The sequence below is a fragment of the Coffea eugenioides genome, chromosome 4 (assembly GCF_003713205.1).
Source record: "Coffea eugenioides isolate CCC68of chromosome 4, Ceug_1.0, whole genome shotgun sequence".
In the NCBI taxonomy this organism is placed as follows: Eukaryota; Viridiplantae; Streptophyta; class Magnoliopsida; order Gentianales; family Rubiaceae; genus Coffea; species Coffea eugenioides.
The window spans coordinates 557695-572476 of record NC_040038.1 but is presented as its reverse complement, the minus strand read 5'-3'; the positions used below and the strand labels follow the sequence as shown (position 1 = coordinate 572476).

The window sequence follows — 14782 nt, the reverse complement described above, 5'->3', positions numbered from 1 at the left end:
CGGGCCGGGTTTAATAACTATAGTAGTAGTATCATTTTCGATAAGTAGGGAAAAAAATTCTCCTGATGCTAATTAACCCAAGTCCAACGCACAAAAAACCCAGAGCCGAAACCCGTCTCTTCGCAGCTCCGTCTACAGTGGCCCTTTTCGCCTCCTTCCCCAATTCCGTTTCCCTTCTGAGTTCCTGGCTTTCTTCGGATCTGGGGCTTCTTCAATCTAGAGCAGAAGAATCACAGGATTGAAAGCCTCCATCATCGTGAGTATCCTTATTCCCTTTTTCCTTCTATATCGAAATTAAATTCTTGACAAAGAAAAGAAAGAATGGTATTGAATAAAAGTTTGCTCTTTTGATGTATTCCTAATTCCCATTGCCCTCGTCGTCCCGTATATATATATATATATATTATAAAAAAAATTAAATCTGCAGGCCGTCGAGATAAAAACAGCAAGAAAAAAAAACAGAAGAAAGAAAAGGGTGGGCGGTCGATTTTAGTGAGTTGTGGAAATGGAGAGAGCAGCGGAGGCACTGAACAGAGCAGCAAACAGCAATGGATTGATGAATGTGTTTCTAATTGGGTGCTTTGGGGCGCTGGGAGTTCGGTCGATGAGGCAGCAGAGGGATATTGAGGCATTGGAGGCAGAGAAGGAGTCTTTGGTCAAATCCAATAAAGCCATCAAGGCTACTATTTGGGACTGGAAGAAGCAACTCTTTGCCGAGGCTGAGGAGGCTGCTGCCGCGGGGTCCAAGAATTCTTCTAGAGCAGCAGGGGGGCCCTTAGTTCCTCTTTCCAAGCTTAAGGCTATCTACGGCGAAGTAACCAGCCCAGCCCTCCCCGCTGCTGATGCCGACGGCGCAAGTGGTAAATCACCTGCATCAAAGATTGTAATTTGACGGACAGTTATTCCTACTAGTAATCAATCATCTACTACTCTAGTACTGGTCTGATTTTCACCCCAAAAAAATTTTTTTTTTTTTTTGATACTGCAGAAGCCTAGAACTATAATGCATAATCCCCTCCGTTTATCTTCTTGAAACTTTTATTTATCCGTCTGCCCACCCAGCGTTGACATAATCTGATTAACTTGATGCTTTCAAATTTTAGTACTACTAGTAGTATTTGCAACGGACTATGTGAAGGGCCATTTGGAAGTTGGAAATAATTTGACGATCACATCTGGGAGTGGAGACTTCTATGAGAATCGATGCTTTCCTATTCTAATTCTGATATTCTGGGAGTGGAGACTTCTTGTTTCAGATTAGGCCCAGCAATGGACCAACAGACCCCTCCAACTTACTTTCCAGACAAAAGGCTCGATGCATTTTCTCACAAATTGGTCCAACAGGCAAGACAGAGATAAAACACTCCTCCTAAAGAATTAATTGTACAGGAGAAGCAAAACATTTTCATAAATAAAAAATCAAAAGTAGGAAACAAAATGAAGAATACAAGAAGCAAAGCTGGAATGATGGTATGCCATCCTTCTATTTGATGACCACTGCCGTCTCTTCCGTGTGCTGATTTTACTGAATGATGAAGACGTTCCAATCTGCAATCTATGGAGATTTACCTTTGTCATCTACGTAAAGGTCACCTGTGATGCCGGTATCCAATCTTGGCCATCTAGAAATGGTCCTATAGCGAAATTAGAAGCTTGTTTGGGTGTGAGAGTGGGCCTGTAGCCTGCCCATTTGACCCTGTTGGCGACGCTTGCTCCTGCACCCGTGTTTTGGTACTCGGCGTAGAAAATGGTGCTGGGTGGCTCCACATTTCGGAACCACTCTATCCAACCCACGGGACTCAACAAGCCGCCAATTTTAGTTTGCATGATTATAGTGGTGGAGTAATTCTTCCAGGGCCTGCCGAGGAAGACTGGAACTGTGACGTTGTCCAGCGGAGTCACGACACAGCTTTGAATACTAATGCCTGTGTTCTGATTGCGATCCTTCTTTCCTTGAGCCGTTATGGTTACAAATTGATCCGGAAGTGGCTGTCTGGGCAAAATGTTGCAGTCCTGAAAAACAACCGCAGCATTACCAAATATGAAGTCTACTGTCCCAATGATGTCGCATTTGCTGTAGAATTGGCGATTGGTGTGTGAATAAAGGGTATCTTGGAAGCCATCAAAAGAACACTGATGGAAAACAGATCGGTCGGAGCCGGACCGCACTGCCACGGCCTGCTCCTTTTCTGGTCCAGCTGTGTTCTTGAATCCCATGTTCTTTGCTATGAAATTTTTCCCCGTCACAGCTGGTAGTAAACATGAACCAACGTCAGCTACACAGTTATAAATGACAAAAAGTACTCAAAATCAACAGAGGTTTATATATGGACGAAGAGTACTCACCGAATGTAGGCGTGTCGAAAGTTCGGGTTCCATCAACATAATTGTCGTCGAAGGTAACAATGGTCTCGGTCTTGCCATCTCCATACATCATCACATTCCACAAGGGCTTGTCCAATATCACCTTCTCCTTATAAACACCGGCCTTAACATAGATCACAAACCTTGTTTTACTGTTTATCGGAATCCTTGCCACCGCCTCATTGATTGTCCTATAATCTCCACTGCCGTCCAGGGCCACGACCAGATTAGGCTGTGGATCCTTAGACGTTTGAAGCAGCCTCCTGTCAGCTGCTCTAACCCAATGGGGAAAACCTGAACTTCTTCCTGTCTCCCCTAGCAACTTCCTATTAACTGGGATTTGAAAGTCGCTGAGAATTTCAACGAGTTTCGAGACTATTGCCAAACTGTTGCTGGCAAATTCGGTTGAGTTCTTCATTGATGTTCTCACGTCTTCCAAGATTGTAGCATTAACTTCTTCCAGAGTATCCAAGCATGTCTCTAGATCGGTAAGGGAGGTGCTCAGCCAAGTCTTGAGATCATGGATTCTCTTCACGGAGAATACTTTGTTGCTGTCGATCACGTTTAAGGATAAGATAGATTCATTGACGGCATCAACTGCTTCATCAAATACCGTTTGGCATACACCCAAAGCCTTCTTGACTTCAGGGTCATCAGTATTGTTTATCCATTCCTGAGGCAGAGTGGAGAGCTTCTCCAGGGAGTCGTGGACGACTTGCAAAGAAAGATGGAAGAGCTTTTCCGGGTCAATTGTGGAATTTGAAGTCCCGAATGGTGAAAGGCTACTGTAACATGATTTTGGATAAGTTGCTACACTGCAGACTGCTTTTATTGATTGAGCTGAGTTTGGAGTTGAAGAAAGAGCATCATCACCATTCTTGTTCTTCTTGTGATTAAGAGTCCCCACCACGATTCCAATGATGAGAGCTACCAAAACAACCAGTGAAAGAAGTAAAATGATCATCTTTCTACGATTTCTTCGTTTGAGGGCTTGTTTTTCTAGAGAATCCACTTTCCCATAGGCCTTGAAGGACTTCGTCATTGTATGTGTTATTTAATCGAGCTTGAGGTTGATGTTCTTTTTTCCTCTCTTGAGGAAACTTGTGTATTATACAAAACGACTGAAGTTGTAAAGGAGGTTTGAGAAGTATCTGATGTCTTTCAGCAGATGAATGAAGTATCTTTTTATAGGAGAGAGTGGCCTGTTGGACTTGCTCTAAGATGCTGTCTAACCATTATAATTTAAAATTATTGCCGCTGGTTAAACTTAAAAAGCTCCTTGTGATGAATTCAACCTGTCATTATCCAATTTGATGCTCTGTCTAAGGCATTCTCTCTCTCAATCGATCAATAAGGATGGATCGATCATCAGTCGTTTGATCTGTTCTTGTTCTTTCGTTTCTGGATTCTGTGTTAGTTTTCCCTTTGATGGACGCTGTGACACAGTCAAGTAATAGCTGGCAAGGAAAGAAGTTTTGAATGTCAATTGCTTTGCGATTTGAACGGATACTAATGTTTAGGATTTTGCAATCTGGTTTTTGTTCATGTGATGTTTGAAACAAGAATAGTTTGATCACATACTCTTGTTTGCAACAAGAATAGTTTGATCACAAGTTTAAGTCTGAGTTTGTCAAGGAAAGGAACTGTGAATCTCAATTGCTCTATGACATGAAAACTATTTATGTTTACGCTTTTGCAATCAGGTTTTAGTTTAAGTGATCTTTGCAACAAGAGTACTTTGATCACATAGCTTCATTAGAGAGTTTCACTCAAATTCTGAAAGGGAAAACTTGAGAGAAAATTCACCTAAGACGCCGAGATAGGCGTCACGTAGCTTCCTTCTTCCCCTGCTGGGACATGAAACTTTGAGCAGTTGTCATGTCCTCAATTAACACATGTCCCGATGGGTATGTCACATGATTTAATACTTCAGCTAATTGGAATTTTACACACTCCCAAACTGTGCATCATCGTTTTCTGGCTACATTGAGCTAAGCTGCTCTTGATAATTCAGAGGGTCGTAGTTATCTGATACCATGTTTTCAATGCCAACAAAAATATTCACCGAAGGATGATGATGAACGTAACGTAAGAGGATAATGACATTCATAAACTTGGCATTTGCATTTTCAGCAACCAGATAACTATATAAAATCCCCAGTCAAGAGTTTTTGCTAGCCAGAAGCAATCAGGCTGTAATTTGGAGGGACATTGATGGAGTATGTTAGGAAAGGGGATGTCCGGCTTTCCAATCGCGAATGAAAAACTAGCTAGGATTTTAGTTTGACGGGGTAAGACCATTTACTCAACTCAGCTAAGACCAGGTCTGTGTCCTAGTTCGGTTATGCTGATAATCCACCTGGCTGATAGACTCAATCACACTAGAAATGACATTGACGTGCTGGATTGGACCATATACTGGCCCTCACGATTGCATCTCACAAGTTGCCAGGATACGAAACTCAGGCCTTGGTCGCATGAATTTTCCTCGGTTTCCTGTGGGGTGGCAGAAGAAATTCAGAGAAACTGGCAAAACCATATGCATATGCATTAATGCATATATATATATATATATATAATGTATATTATATGACGAGAACTATAAATAAAGACACAAAAGGGAGAATGCAAGTGCGAATGCATTGAACAGAGCAGCCAACAGGATTGTCACTTGCGATGAATGTGATACTAATTAGCATAGGATGTTTTGGAATCAGCAGAAAGACATTTGAGGTATTGGAGAAGGACTCTTTGGTTAAAGCCATCAAGACTGGTATCTAAGGAGGCTCAGGCTGCTAAGGTTGATGGCAGACCACCAGCATTAAACGTGGTAATTTGAGAGTTGTCTCCATGAAGAGTCGTCTTTGACGAGCTCGAGATGATCTTCAGCGAAATGACTGCACTTAAGAGGTATCTTGTTACGGTTTTGCACTCCTAATAACAGATTGAGACTTGCAAAATATGCGATGATGGAAAGTTTTTTTGTTGGGGGGTCATTGAAAATTTGCCTGCATGATTGTTCTGTTGATGTTGTTGTTACCTGTTCAGTTTGCTGCCCCATCTTTTGATTAACAAAAGAAACTCTTAGTTAGTTAGTGTGGCACAATCAATATATGGCCAAGAGAAAGCTAATCAATATATGTCTTATTTGCATCAAGTGCGGCATAATTTTTTGCCATTCTAATTTGAAAGCTGCAATTCGATCTTCCAGCTCCTAAAATAAGAAAGGGTAGTTTTGTTAGCTAAATTTTACCTTAATCAGATTTTTTTATTTTTTGGTTTGGTCTGAAACATCAACTAAAGCGGATTCAACAAGCATCCGTCCATCTTTGGATGTAGCTGGACAAGGCATTTCCGAAAAAGCATTAGCGAGGTCACCAGACCATTCAAGCCCAATAAAGGATGATCTCAAGTTTTGCCTTTTTCATTCAGAAAAATTGATGCATCATCTGACAAATTCGCCCAACAAGCAAAACACCAGACAATCTCTGTGGTTTACAAACATCTCGACAGGGGACTCGCAATAAGGTGCTAGTGCTAGTAAGCAGTAATATGGATAACCAGTAGACGAACTAAATGTATACAAACCAAGAATGTTAGTAGAAGCCACGGAACTCTGCAAACATTAAAAATGTACGTACGGGGGTGCAATTGCTATATGCAGCAGTTGGAAGCTGTTCCTATACTAGTCGGCCGTTTGGAGTGGTAAAGCAAGGAGGAGAGGCTCTTTTATTGGAAAGGGGTAGTGTAGGAGATTTACGTAAAGGTCACAGCAGATGCCGGTATCCAACTTTGGCCGGCTATAAATGATTTTACGGTATACTTGGAAGCTTGAGTCGCTGTGAGACTCGGGTTAAAACCAGCCCACTTCACCCTTTGCGCGACGCTGGATCCGGGACCTGTGTTTTGGTACTCGCCGTAGAAAATGGTGCTGGGTGGCTCCACATTGAAGACCCATTCAATCCAACCTTTGGGGGCTAGGAAGGCACCTATGTTGGTTTGCAAGATTACGGTAGTGGAATAAGGCTTCCAGGGCCTGCCCAGGTAAGTGGGAGCTGTGAGTTTGTCCAGCGGAGACATGACACAGTTCTGAATGGTAATGCCTGTGTTCTGATTGGGATCTTTCTTTCCCTGAGCTGTAATGGTTACAAACTGATTGGGAAGCGGCTGTCGGGGCCGAATGTTGCAGTTCTGAAAGACAACCGCGGCATTACCAAAAATGAAGTCTATGGTTCCGCTGATGTCACATTCGCGGTAGAATTGCCGATTGGAGTGGGGATAAAGGGTGTCCTGGAAGGCGTCAAAGGAGCACAGATACAGCACAGATTGGTCAGAGCCTGATCGGAATGCCACGGCCTGGTGCTTAGCTGCTCCAGCAGTGTTCCTAAATGCCATACTCTTTGCGATGAAGCCTTTCCCTGCAACAGCTGGTTATGACAAGAGCCAAATATGTTAAGGCCATGTTTGTGAATTTCATGCAAATCTCATTTTGAATTAGAAAGCCTTCTCAAAAACCTGTTGTGATTAGTGACTTTAAATTAAAATGCATTCAATCAGCGGGTAGGCCTTGAACAAATGACTCCATCATTTGTGATTAGATGCACTAAACCCCCGCCGTCCACCCTTAATCTGTGGCCATCCGTCATGTTCCCAACACGACAGAGAAAGAGAAGTCGGGGCAGTGCTAGCTAATTTGCACATGGTGGTGGGGGATGCTTATGCGGAGTAAATGCGCACTGCTCAGCAGCCTTCTTTTAGTTGTAGAATTAAGGCATTAATGATCAAGTGAAACCACATGGAAACAGAACAAATCAAACCACCCTTGTGGCCCTCCTCATCTCTCAACTCAACTATCATCATGCACTACTTCGCTAAATTATGAGAACTAATTATACCCACCCACCCACCAACAAAAAAACATTAAACACGCATAAAAAACAAAAGAAAAAAAATCAGGGATCGATCGAGCTTTCAGACGGATTACTGACTACTGGTTAGATATTTTGTGGTGTAAACAGGCATTGAAGGTGTTCAATCAATTCAGCGACACGAAGAATCAGCACAAAACTAACAAAATTAATTTTAAGTCGAAAGCAGTTCGAGTTGAGTCAAACGCTGCTACGAGTTTTTAATCGGAGTTCAGTTGTTGAAAACAAAATCAAGCATAATATTATACTAGGAGTACGAAAGCAATATGGAAAAACTAATGTGTATAGGATAGCTAGGCATGAAAGGGAAGAAGAGTGAGCAGCAGCAAAATCCATCCACTTACCAAACGTGGCAGTGTCGAAAGTTGGGGTGCCATCTACGAAATTATCGTCGGAGGTAACAATGGTCTTGGCCTTGCCATCACCATACATCATCACATTCGACGTCGACTTGTCCAGACTCACTTTCTCCTTATACACACCGGCCTTCACGTATATGACGAATCTCGTTTTACTCTTCTTTGGAATCTTGGCCACAGCTTCGCTGATTGTCCTGTAATCTCCGCTGCCATCCTGGGCCACCACCAAATCCGGCTTTGTATTTTCATTTGGCGTCTGAAGCAGCCTCCTATCCGCCGCTCTAACCCACCTGGGAAAACCCCCGTCTGAGTCTGTCCCTGCTGCCAGCAACTTTCTGTGAACTGGGATCTTGAACCCACTGAGAATGGTGAGGAGTTTGGAAACAATGGCCAAACTGTTGCTGGCAAATTCGGTCGAGTTCCGGGAGGAAGTCCTGACTTGTTCAGCCAGCACCGTAGCATTCACCTCTTCCAGCGAATCCAAGCAAGTCTCCAGATCAGTGAGGGAGGCGCTGAGCCAGGTCTTGAGATCGTTGACTCTGTCGACGGTCAGCAGTCTGTCGCCCTCACTCACGTTGAGGGAGGAGAGGGATTCATCGGTGGCGTCGACCGCGTCGTCGATGACGGCTTGGCAAACCCCCAAAGCCTTCTTGAGGGGGAGGTCGCGGGCGTCGCTGATCCAGTGTTGAGGCAGAGTGGAGAGTTTCTGGAGGGAGGCGTGGACAACTTGTAAAGAGAGCTGGAAGAGCTTTTCCGGGTCGGTGGTGGAGTTGGAAGCCTCCAGGGAGGAAATGCTGGTGTAGCAGGAGTCGGGATGGACGGTGACGCTGCAGATTGCTCGAAGAGATTGAGATGGGGAGGTAGGAGCATCATTAGCGTTACCCTTGCTGTTTTTCTTCTTGTGGGTAACAGTTGCCACCACCACTCCAACGATGAGGGCTACCAAGAGAAGCAGAGAAACAAGCAAGATAATGGTACGCCTGCGGGTTTTTCTCCTGAATGCTTGTTCTTCCACAGGGTCCACCTTGCCGTAGCCCTTGAAGGACTTGATGGTGTCCATCATCAAATATCAACCTGTCTTCTGTGCGAAGTCTGGAGGTTTGAGCGGTGTCTGATGATCTCTTCTGATATCTGCGACTTCTTGTTTGGTTTGGTGTAGTAGTAGTAATTATTTATGGGAAAGGCGTGGGATTTATCAATAATGTTTATGGGGAACTGTCTATGGAGCAGTAGTATGTTTGTAGTAGTAGCAGTAGTAACTAGTAGTAAGTCGTTTGCTTGTCTTTATTTTATAGTTGTAGTTTAATACTACAGGGTGGATGGGTCGTAGAATTAGAAAGAAAGCAATGAGAAGCTTTTTGGACCTGTTCCACGATGCTTCTGTCTGAAGATCTGACCATCATTCAATAATTTAGTCCGACCGTATAGCCCTCCAGTTAAACAAAATGACTGTAAAGTAAGAGGAGGACACGCTCCATGATTGATTGCTTCCACCTGTCATTATCTAACTAGACACACTTCCTTTTTTTTCCTTCCAAATCTGAGGTGCCGCCGTCTTTCTTTCTTTTTTTTCTTTCTAAATTGGCTTTTGGACAATTTCCATTTGTATCAGGCATTTTAAGTTCCATTTGAAATAAGAAAGGAAGTTCTGACCCTCGTATCGTATATTCGTATGTTGCAATTTCAACCGCCGTTTTCCTTGATTACGCTCTTCTTTTTTCCTCTTTTTTGTAATCTGATTTATTAGTATGTGTGAGCTTTGGAATTCTTGGTAACCTTATACCTCTCGTTTAGGGACATTAGTCAAATCGGATGCCTTATAGAAGTTTTGTTGATTAGGGTTCGAACACTGCCAACATTAATATATTATTATTTCTGCCAAGGAACAACAGCAGCAGTAGCAGGCACACCACACACACAGGAGAAGAAATGGAGGTGTAATTTATTTGGAGGACACAGATGGAATTCAAACATACAATTGCATAGTAGGGACTAGGGAGTGCGCGTCCGGCAAGTCAACCAACTTGGCTCAAAACGCAACGCAGCTCCAGTACAATTACGCGGTGGCGGGAGGACCGTTTTACTCGGTTCAGGAAAACCAGAGACCAGTTCCTTCGTCCTAACTCAATTAGTACTTATTATTTAACTTTAAAAAAAAAAAAAATTCCCACTGGACTGATGCTGCTAGCCTGCTAAATGTAGTGTGTTTGGATTGTAAGTTATTTGAAATATTTTTACTGTAGCACTTTTTGTGATGTGATGTATGTGAGATAAAAAGGTAATTGGGAAGATAAAAAGGTGTATTGGAAATTGTAATGAAGATTTTGATTGATTCAACTCGTACCAGATTCTCATTCAGATTGAAGACGACGTTGCCTAGCTAAGCTAGTAAGTATCCAAGTTTACCCCACTCGCCACCAGAATCTCCTGGATTTTTTGCCTCTGAATTTGAAAAATTAAACAAGTTCTGATTGAATTATCGGATGCAGCTTTTTTGAGCTTTTCCGATGGAATCAAAGGCAGCTCACATTAAATAAATTATATCTCATGGGCTATATTGCAATGGATGTATTACAGGCAGCGAGGAGCGTTGATAAAGTCTTAAATATTCTCAAATTTGATTATGTTTCAGATCATCCTTGCAATTCTTTTAATTATTATTATTCTTTTTACGTGCAATGCAAAGAATTGAAGTTCAAAGAATTTCAATTATTATGATGTGTCAAACTTTTGTGTTAACAATATTGGATTTGTTTGGATCGAGACTTATTTACAAAATACTATTTATTTGCGTCATAAACATAATTTTCAATCAATTTTTTGTATTCTCAACTACTTTTTTTCTTGTATGTATTATGTCATAAAAAGTACCAGGGGTTATGTTTGAATAGCAAATTTTTTCGCTTGCATCATAAGCACATTTCCCTATTCACCTTTTTATTTCACATACATCACATCACAAAAAGTGCTACAGTAATTATTCCAGATAATTATTTGGAATAATGCTGTGTTATAATTATTCTAAATAATCTTTCAAATAATTTCTTAAAAACATACTAGTAAAAAATCAAAATTGAAGACGCAGTAAATTAATGGCTCTTCTATTTGATAGAGTAGTATTATTTGTTTATAGAAGGCGAAATGGAAAGCTGGAAACGGTACAATTCAAGAGCCAGAAACTTAAAAAGAGCAATGTTTTCAGAACCGGACCGGACCGGCCGGTTCGACCGGTTGGACCGCGAACCGGCCATGTCACCGGTCCGGTCTAATGCTAAAGCCGGAAGTTCATGGAAAACCGTTGAAACCCGGACGAACCGTGCGAACCGTTAAGAACTGTGAACTGGCGGTTTTTTAAATTCTTCAACAAAATATCAAGAATGGTGTAGCTAAGATTCGAACCTGGGTCTCCAAGTTTAAATATGACAATCTTACCACTAGACTGTACTTAAGTTTGTTGAGAATTCTACTTGACTAAAAAATATATTAAAACATCAAGTTCTTCTCTTATTTTTTTTTTCAATTTTTTCTTCTTAACCATTTTTAACCCAAATATCCACAACAAGATTTTCTCAAGTCTTCACCATTATTATCTGGTTATTATCTTTAGCAGATTGTAAACAAGTTGAAAATTTCAACTTTTCTTGTTTTCCAACATTTTAGTAAGTTTAATTTTTTTCTTTTCAAGGTTTTTTTCTATATTATTATCTTTAGTTGATTTTTTGCATTTTCTTCTTTTTCCCCTCAATTTTCATATGTTTCCCTCATTTTTGTTTTATTTTTATTCGATTAATTAAGGATGAAATTTTTGCAAAAGTAGTGCACATCCGTGTAGGAATTGGGTAGGAATTACAAATAATAACATTGGGTTGGTCAAAAATATGGTAGTTGGCACATAATCGAAGCTATTGATAATTGAATTTAAAATAATTAATGGTATAGGATCATTGAATTTAATATAACATGTTAATTAGTAATGTTTAGTAGCAATTAATTTTTTATGTGTTTAACTGTATATTTGTTTTTCAAAAATTTTTAGTTTTTTTTAGTTTGAGCAATTAGATTTATATTTTTATAATAAAATTTTAACTTTTTCAGCTTAAGTTGATGAAATTGTGAAGGTGGTGTGGTTGCTTATCATGCCACTGATAAAAGTTTGCTATTCAAATAGTTTGTCTTAACTTGAACTCTTTTATGGATTTTTTTAAGGGTTGTAAAAGAATTTCAATATTTAATTAATTTATTTTTTGTGTTTTTATTTGTGATAATTGGTGCACATTTGGATTGTATCTATTTATGTTTATAATGAATTTATGAAAACTTGTGGTGAATTATGATATTTTAATTATATTTATCATTCCATGTTTTGTGTATAACTTTTAGAAAATTTATTATTATCATAACTTAAATTAAGTTATGTTGGTAAAGTTCAAGTGTAGAATGAAACCTGCTTAGTACTTAACACTAAAAAAAAAAAAAAAAAAAAAAAAACCAGTTAACCTTTGAACCGGCCGGTTGGACCGGTCGAACCGCGAACCGGCCACCTCTCCGGTTCACTGACCGGTCCGAGTTTAAAAACATTGAAAAAGAGTATCCAACTAGTTCTAAAAGTTATCGTTAGGGGAAAAAAAAAAAAAAAACTAGTTCTAAAAGTTAAAAACACCCACTGTTGGACTTTTAGCCCACTGAAATTTGGATAACCCATCAATCAGCACCCCAAACAAAAGGAATTTTTGGTTGACCTTCTTTAGTTTATTATGTAATGAGCAGCGGATAACCCTCAAGCTTTATTTGTCGGTTTCTGAGCTTTAATTCATGCGAAAATGTAGCACTCTATTTTTAGTAGTGTTAGACGCAGACACATATGTATGTATATATATATATGCACAGATATACGTCACAATTTGTGGAAAGTCGTGGACTGCGTCACAACTCTGTGGGAGTCGATCGTTTGGAGGTGGCATTAGTGTAGTATATTCTACAGCAACTGTTCTTGGATGATATAATATAATATTATTGTTTGAACAAAGCATAGTTCATACTAAGTTGTATGGTTTGATAGTAGAGATACTATTAGTGGGAATACCCGTGCTATGCACGGTGCTGACATTATTGAAAAAAAAATAAAATGGTGAACAAATAAATGTGAAAAAATTTTACCAATAAAATTAAAATATAATATCTGTTTAACAATAATTTGAAATATAATAGAATGTATATATCATTCAAGAACCGTCTTTTTTCGGTTGTATGAGAATTTTTTTTATCATTATATGAGAATTGTTAACAAAAAAATACAATAGTTAATATAGAATAGCATCAATATAATTTAATACAATTGTGTTGTAATCAAATGAAAAATACTCACCAATTGAATTGTTATTAGCACCCATAATTAATGAAGTAATCCCTATATAAAAATATTTTGGTACATGTAGTAATTGGTAATCTATAAAATAAAATAAATTGCTAATCTATAAAATTGCTAAGTTGTCTATAAATAGCATCAATAGAATGTAATACAATTGTATTGTAATCGAACAATTGTAATACAATTGTATTGTATTGTATCTATAGTTGATTTAGCAAGATAGTGCAGCCAAAAAGTGTGTATGTAAGATGAGTATGACGATATAAGAAACTGTATATTTACCATGATCACGCAAAATCATTGGTGATGTGGATGCCTGGCGATCTTGAGGACAGTTAGATTTTTCATTTCTTTGATCTAGAAATAAAATATATATTAAATTAAAAATCAATAGTTTATGTATTTATTTTATGTGTAAATAGTGATACATTGTATGAGAACTGTTAACCAAAAAAATACAATAATTAATATAGAAATAGCATCAATAGAATTTAATAGAATTGCATTGTAATCAAATGAAAACAATTACAGAGAAGTGGTTACCTGAACTAAGGAATGCAGTTTTAAATGCTCAAAAGTGCCTTGACGATTGCACATATGTCAGGGGCTTGGTGAGTTTTTTGCTCCTATTGAATCATTTTCTTTTTTCTAATTGTAATATATTACTTGCAGGTGTTAAGTAGGACTTGACTCTAACATTTTGTTTAAGTACTTTAAGCAATGAACTATTTATTCCATGAGTTGAATTGTGCTGTTGCTAGATAGATGAATCACGTAGTTGTAATTGTCATTGTTGATAAAGAAAAGAAATGCTAGAATGCAATTTTGCCAAAAGAATTTCTGACGAAATTAAAAATTAATCCAATTTTAATAATGGGCGTATAGTGCCTTAGTTATTAGTAGTATCTGAATTGTTTTTCTCCAATTATAAACATTTTTAATTATTTTTTTTAATTATCAAAAAATCTTTTTTTTATTTCATGCACGATCATTTTTGGAATAAAATTATGAAAATAACTATCGTAACACCTATTTTATGTGATAAATGTGCAATAAAAAATAATTAAAAAAATTTCAGTAATACAAACAAATAAATTTTTATAATATACAATTTATGTTAGAAATAGTAGAACCCTCAATCATGAACCTATACCATCCGCAATTATATAAGCAAGCAATACCTTTTTATCTTTGCTTTACAGTGTAACAATAAGCAAACAACCGTTCATAAGATTTTGTAAAAAATTTTCAGAAATAATGGATGATCAGAAAATCAATGCAATATCATTCATGACAAAAAACAAAGCAAAAACAAAACATACTTAAAAGGCAGAGGGGACTGACCTGGAAAATTAAGCCGGCCGCAAGAAGGTTGATTTCTGCTGGAGTCTCTGCACATAATATCTTCCACTACTGCTCACAAAAGAAACAAAATCAATACATTTACAAAATCAATAGAGAACCCAAAACAAATAAGAAACTGAGAGAGAGGGTGAGGGAATTAACTCGATAAGTTAATTAAGTCGATCAGTAAAAGAAGAATTTGTAGGAGTAATTGTAGGATGAGTTAAGATAGTGGGATAGTGGGAGTGAGATAGTGGGAATATTGATTGGTGATAAGGTGATAGTGGGATAGTGGAAATATTGATTGGTGATAAGGTGGGTTATAACCCACTACTTTTTTATGTATTAAAATAAATACAAAAATATGAGTTAAGATAGTGGGATAGTGGGAATATTGATTGGTGATAAGGTGATAGTGG

General features: G+C 38.6%; 3 protein-coding genes across 4 annotated transcripts; 1 reads left to right on the top strand and 2 right to left on the bottom strand.

Moving 5' to 3' along the window:
• The first annotated feature begins 57 nt into the window (after positions 1 to 57).
• Positions 58 to 937, top strand: LOC113767467. 2 transcript variants are annotated; one of them, XM_027311574.1, is made up of 2 exons: positions 58 to 256; positions 447 to 937. In XM_027311574.1, the coding sequence occupies exon 2, from the start codon at positions 506 to 508 to the stop codon at positions 890 to 892; it is 387 nt and encodes a 128-aa protein (XP_027167375.1). In that variant the 5' UTR covers positions 58 to 256; positions 447 to 505; the 3' UTR covers positions 893 to 937. The 2 variants fall into 2 exon arrangements, with proteins under 2 accessions (XP_027167375.1, XP_027167374.1); XM_027311573.1 differs by having other exon boundaries at positions 428 to 937.
• An 83-nt stretch (positions 938 to 1020) lies between these two features.
• Positions 1021 to 3496, bottom strand: LOC113767468 (pectinesterase 3-like). Its single transcript, XM_027311575.1, has 2 exons — positions 2347 to 3496; positions 1021 to 2249 (listed from the first exon to the last, which is right to left on the bottom strand). The coding sequence occupies exons 1-2, from the start codon at positions 3404 to 3406 to the stop codon at positions 1579 to 1581; spliced, it is 1731 nt and encodes a 576-aa protein (XP_027167376.1). The 5' UTR covers positions 3407 to 3496; the 3' UTR covers positions 1021 to 1578.
• Positions 3497 to 5760: 2264 nt separating this feature from the next.
• LOC113768054 (pectinesterase 3) lies at positions 5761 to 9139 on the bottom strand. Its single transcript, XM_027312282.1, has 3 exons — positions 8862 to 9139; positions 7637 to 8758; positions 5761 to 6791 (listed from the first exon to the last, which is right to left on the bottom strand). Exons 2-3 carry the CDS (start codon positions 8712 to 8714, stop codon positions 6121 to 6123), a joined length of 1749 nt encoding a protein of 582 aa, XP_027168083.1. The 5' UTR covers positions 8715 to 8758; positions 8862 to 9139; the 3' UTR covers positions 5761 to 6120.
• Positions 9140 to 14782: the final 5643 nt, after the last annotated feature.

What these genes read in the sequence shown, in the direction of transcription:
- LOC113767467 (XM_027311574.1), top strand. Translation starts at nt 506, where the DNA reads ATGGAGAGAGCAGCGGAGGCACTGAACAGAGCAGCAAACAGCAATGGA.
- LOC113767468 (XM_027311575.1), bottom strand. Translation starts at nt 3,406, where the DNA reads ATGACGAAGTCCTTCAAGGCCTATGGGAAAGTGGATTCTCTAGAAAAA. An exon ending in TTTCGACACGCCTACATTCG is followed by an intron (nt 2,250 to 2,346) that starts GTGAGTACTCTT and finishes GTTTACTACCAG; the next exon opens with CTGTGACGGGGAAAAATTTC.
- LOC113768054 (XM_027312282.1), bottom strand. Translation starts at nt 8,714, where the DNA reads ATGATGGACACCATCAAGTCCTTCAAGGGCTACGGCAAGGTGGACCCT. An exon ending in TTTCGACACTGCCACGTTTG is followed by an intron (nt 6,792 to 7,636) that starts GTAAGTGGATGG and finishes TGTCATAACCAG; the next exon opens with CTGTTGCAGGGAAAGGCTTC.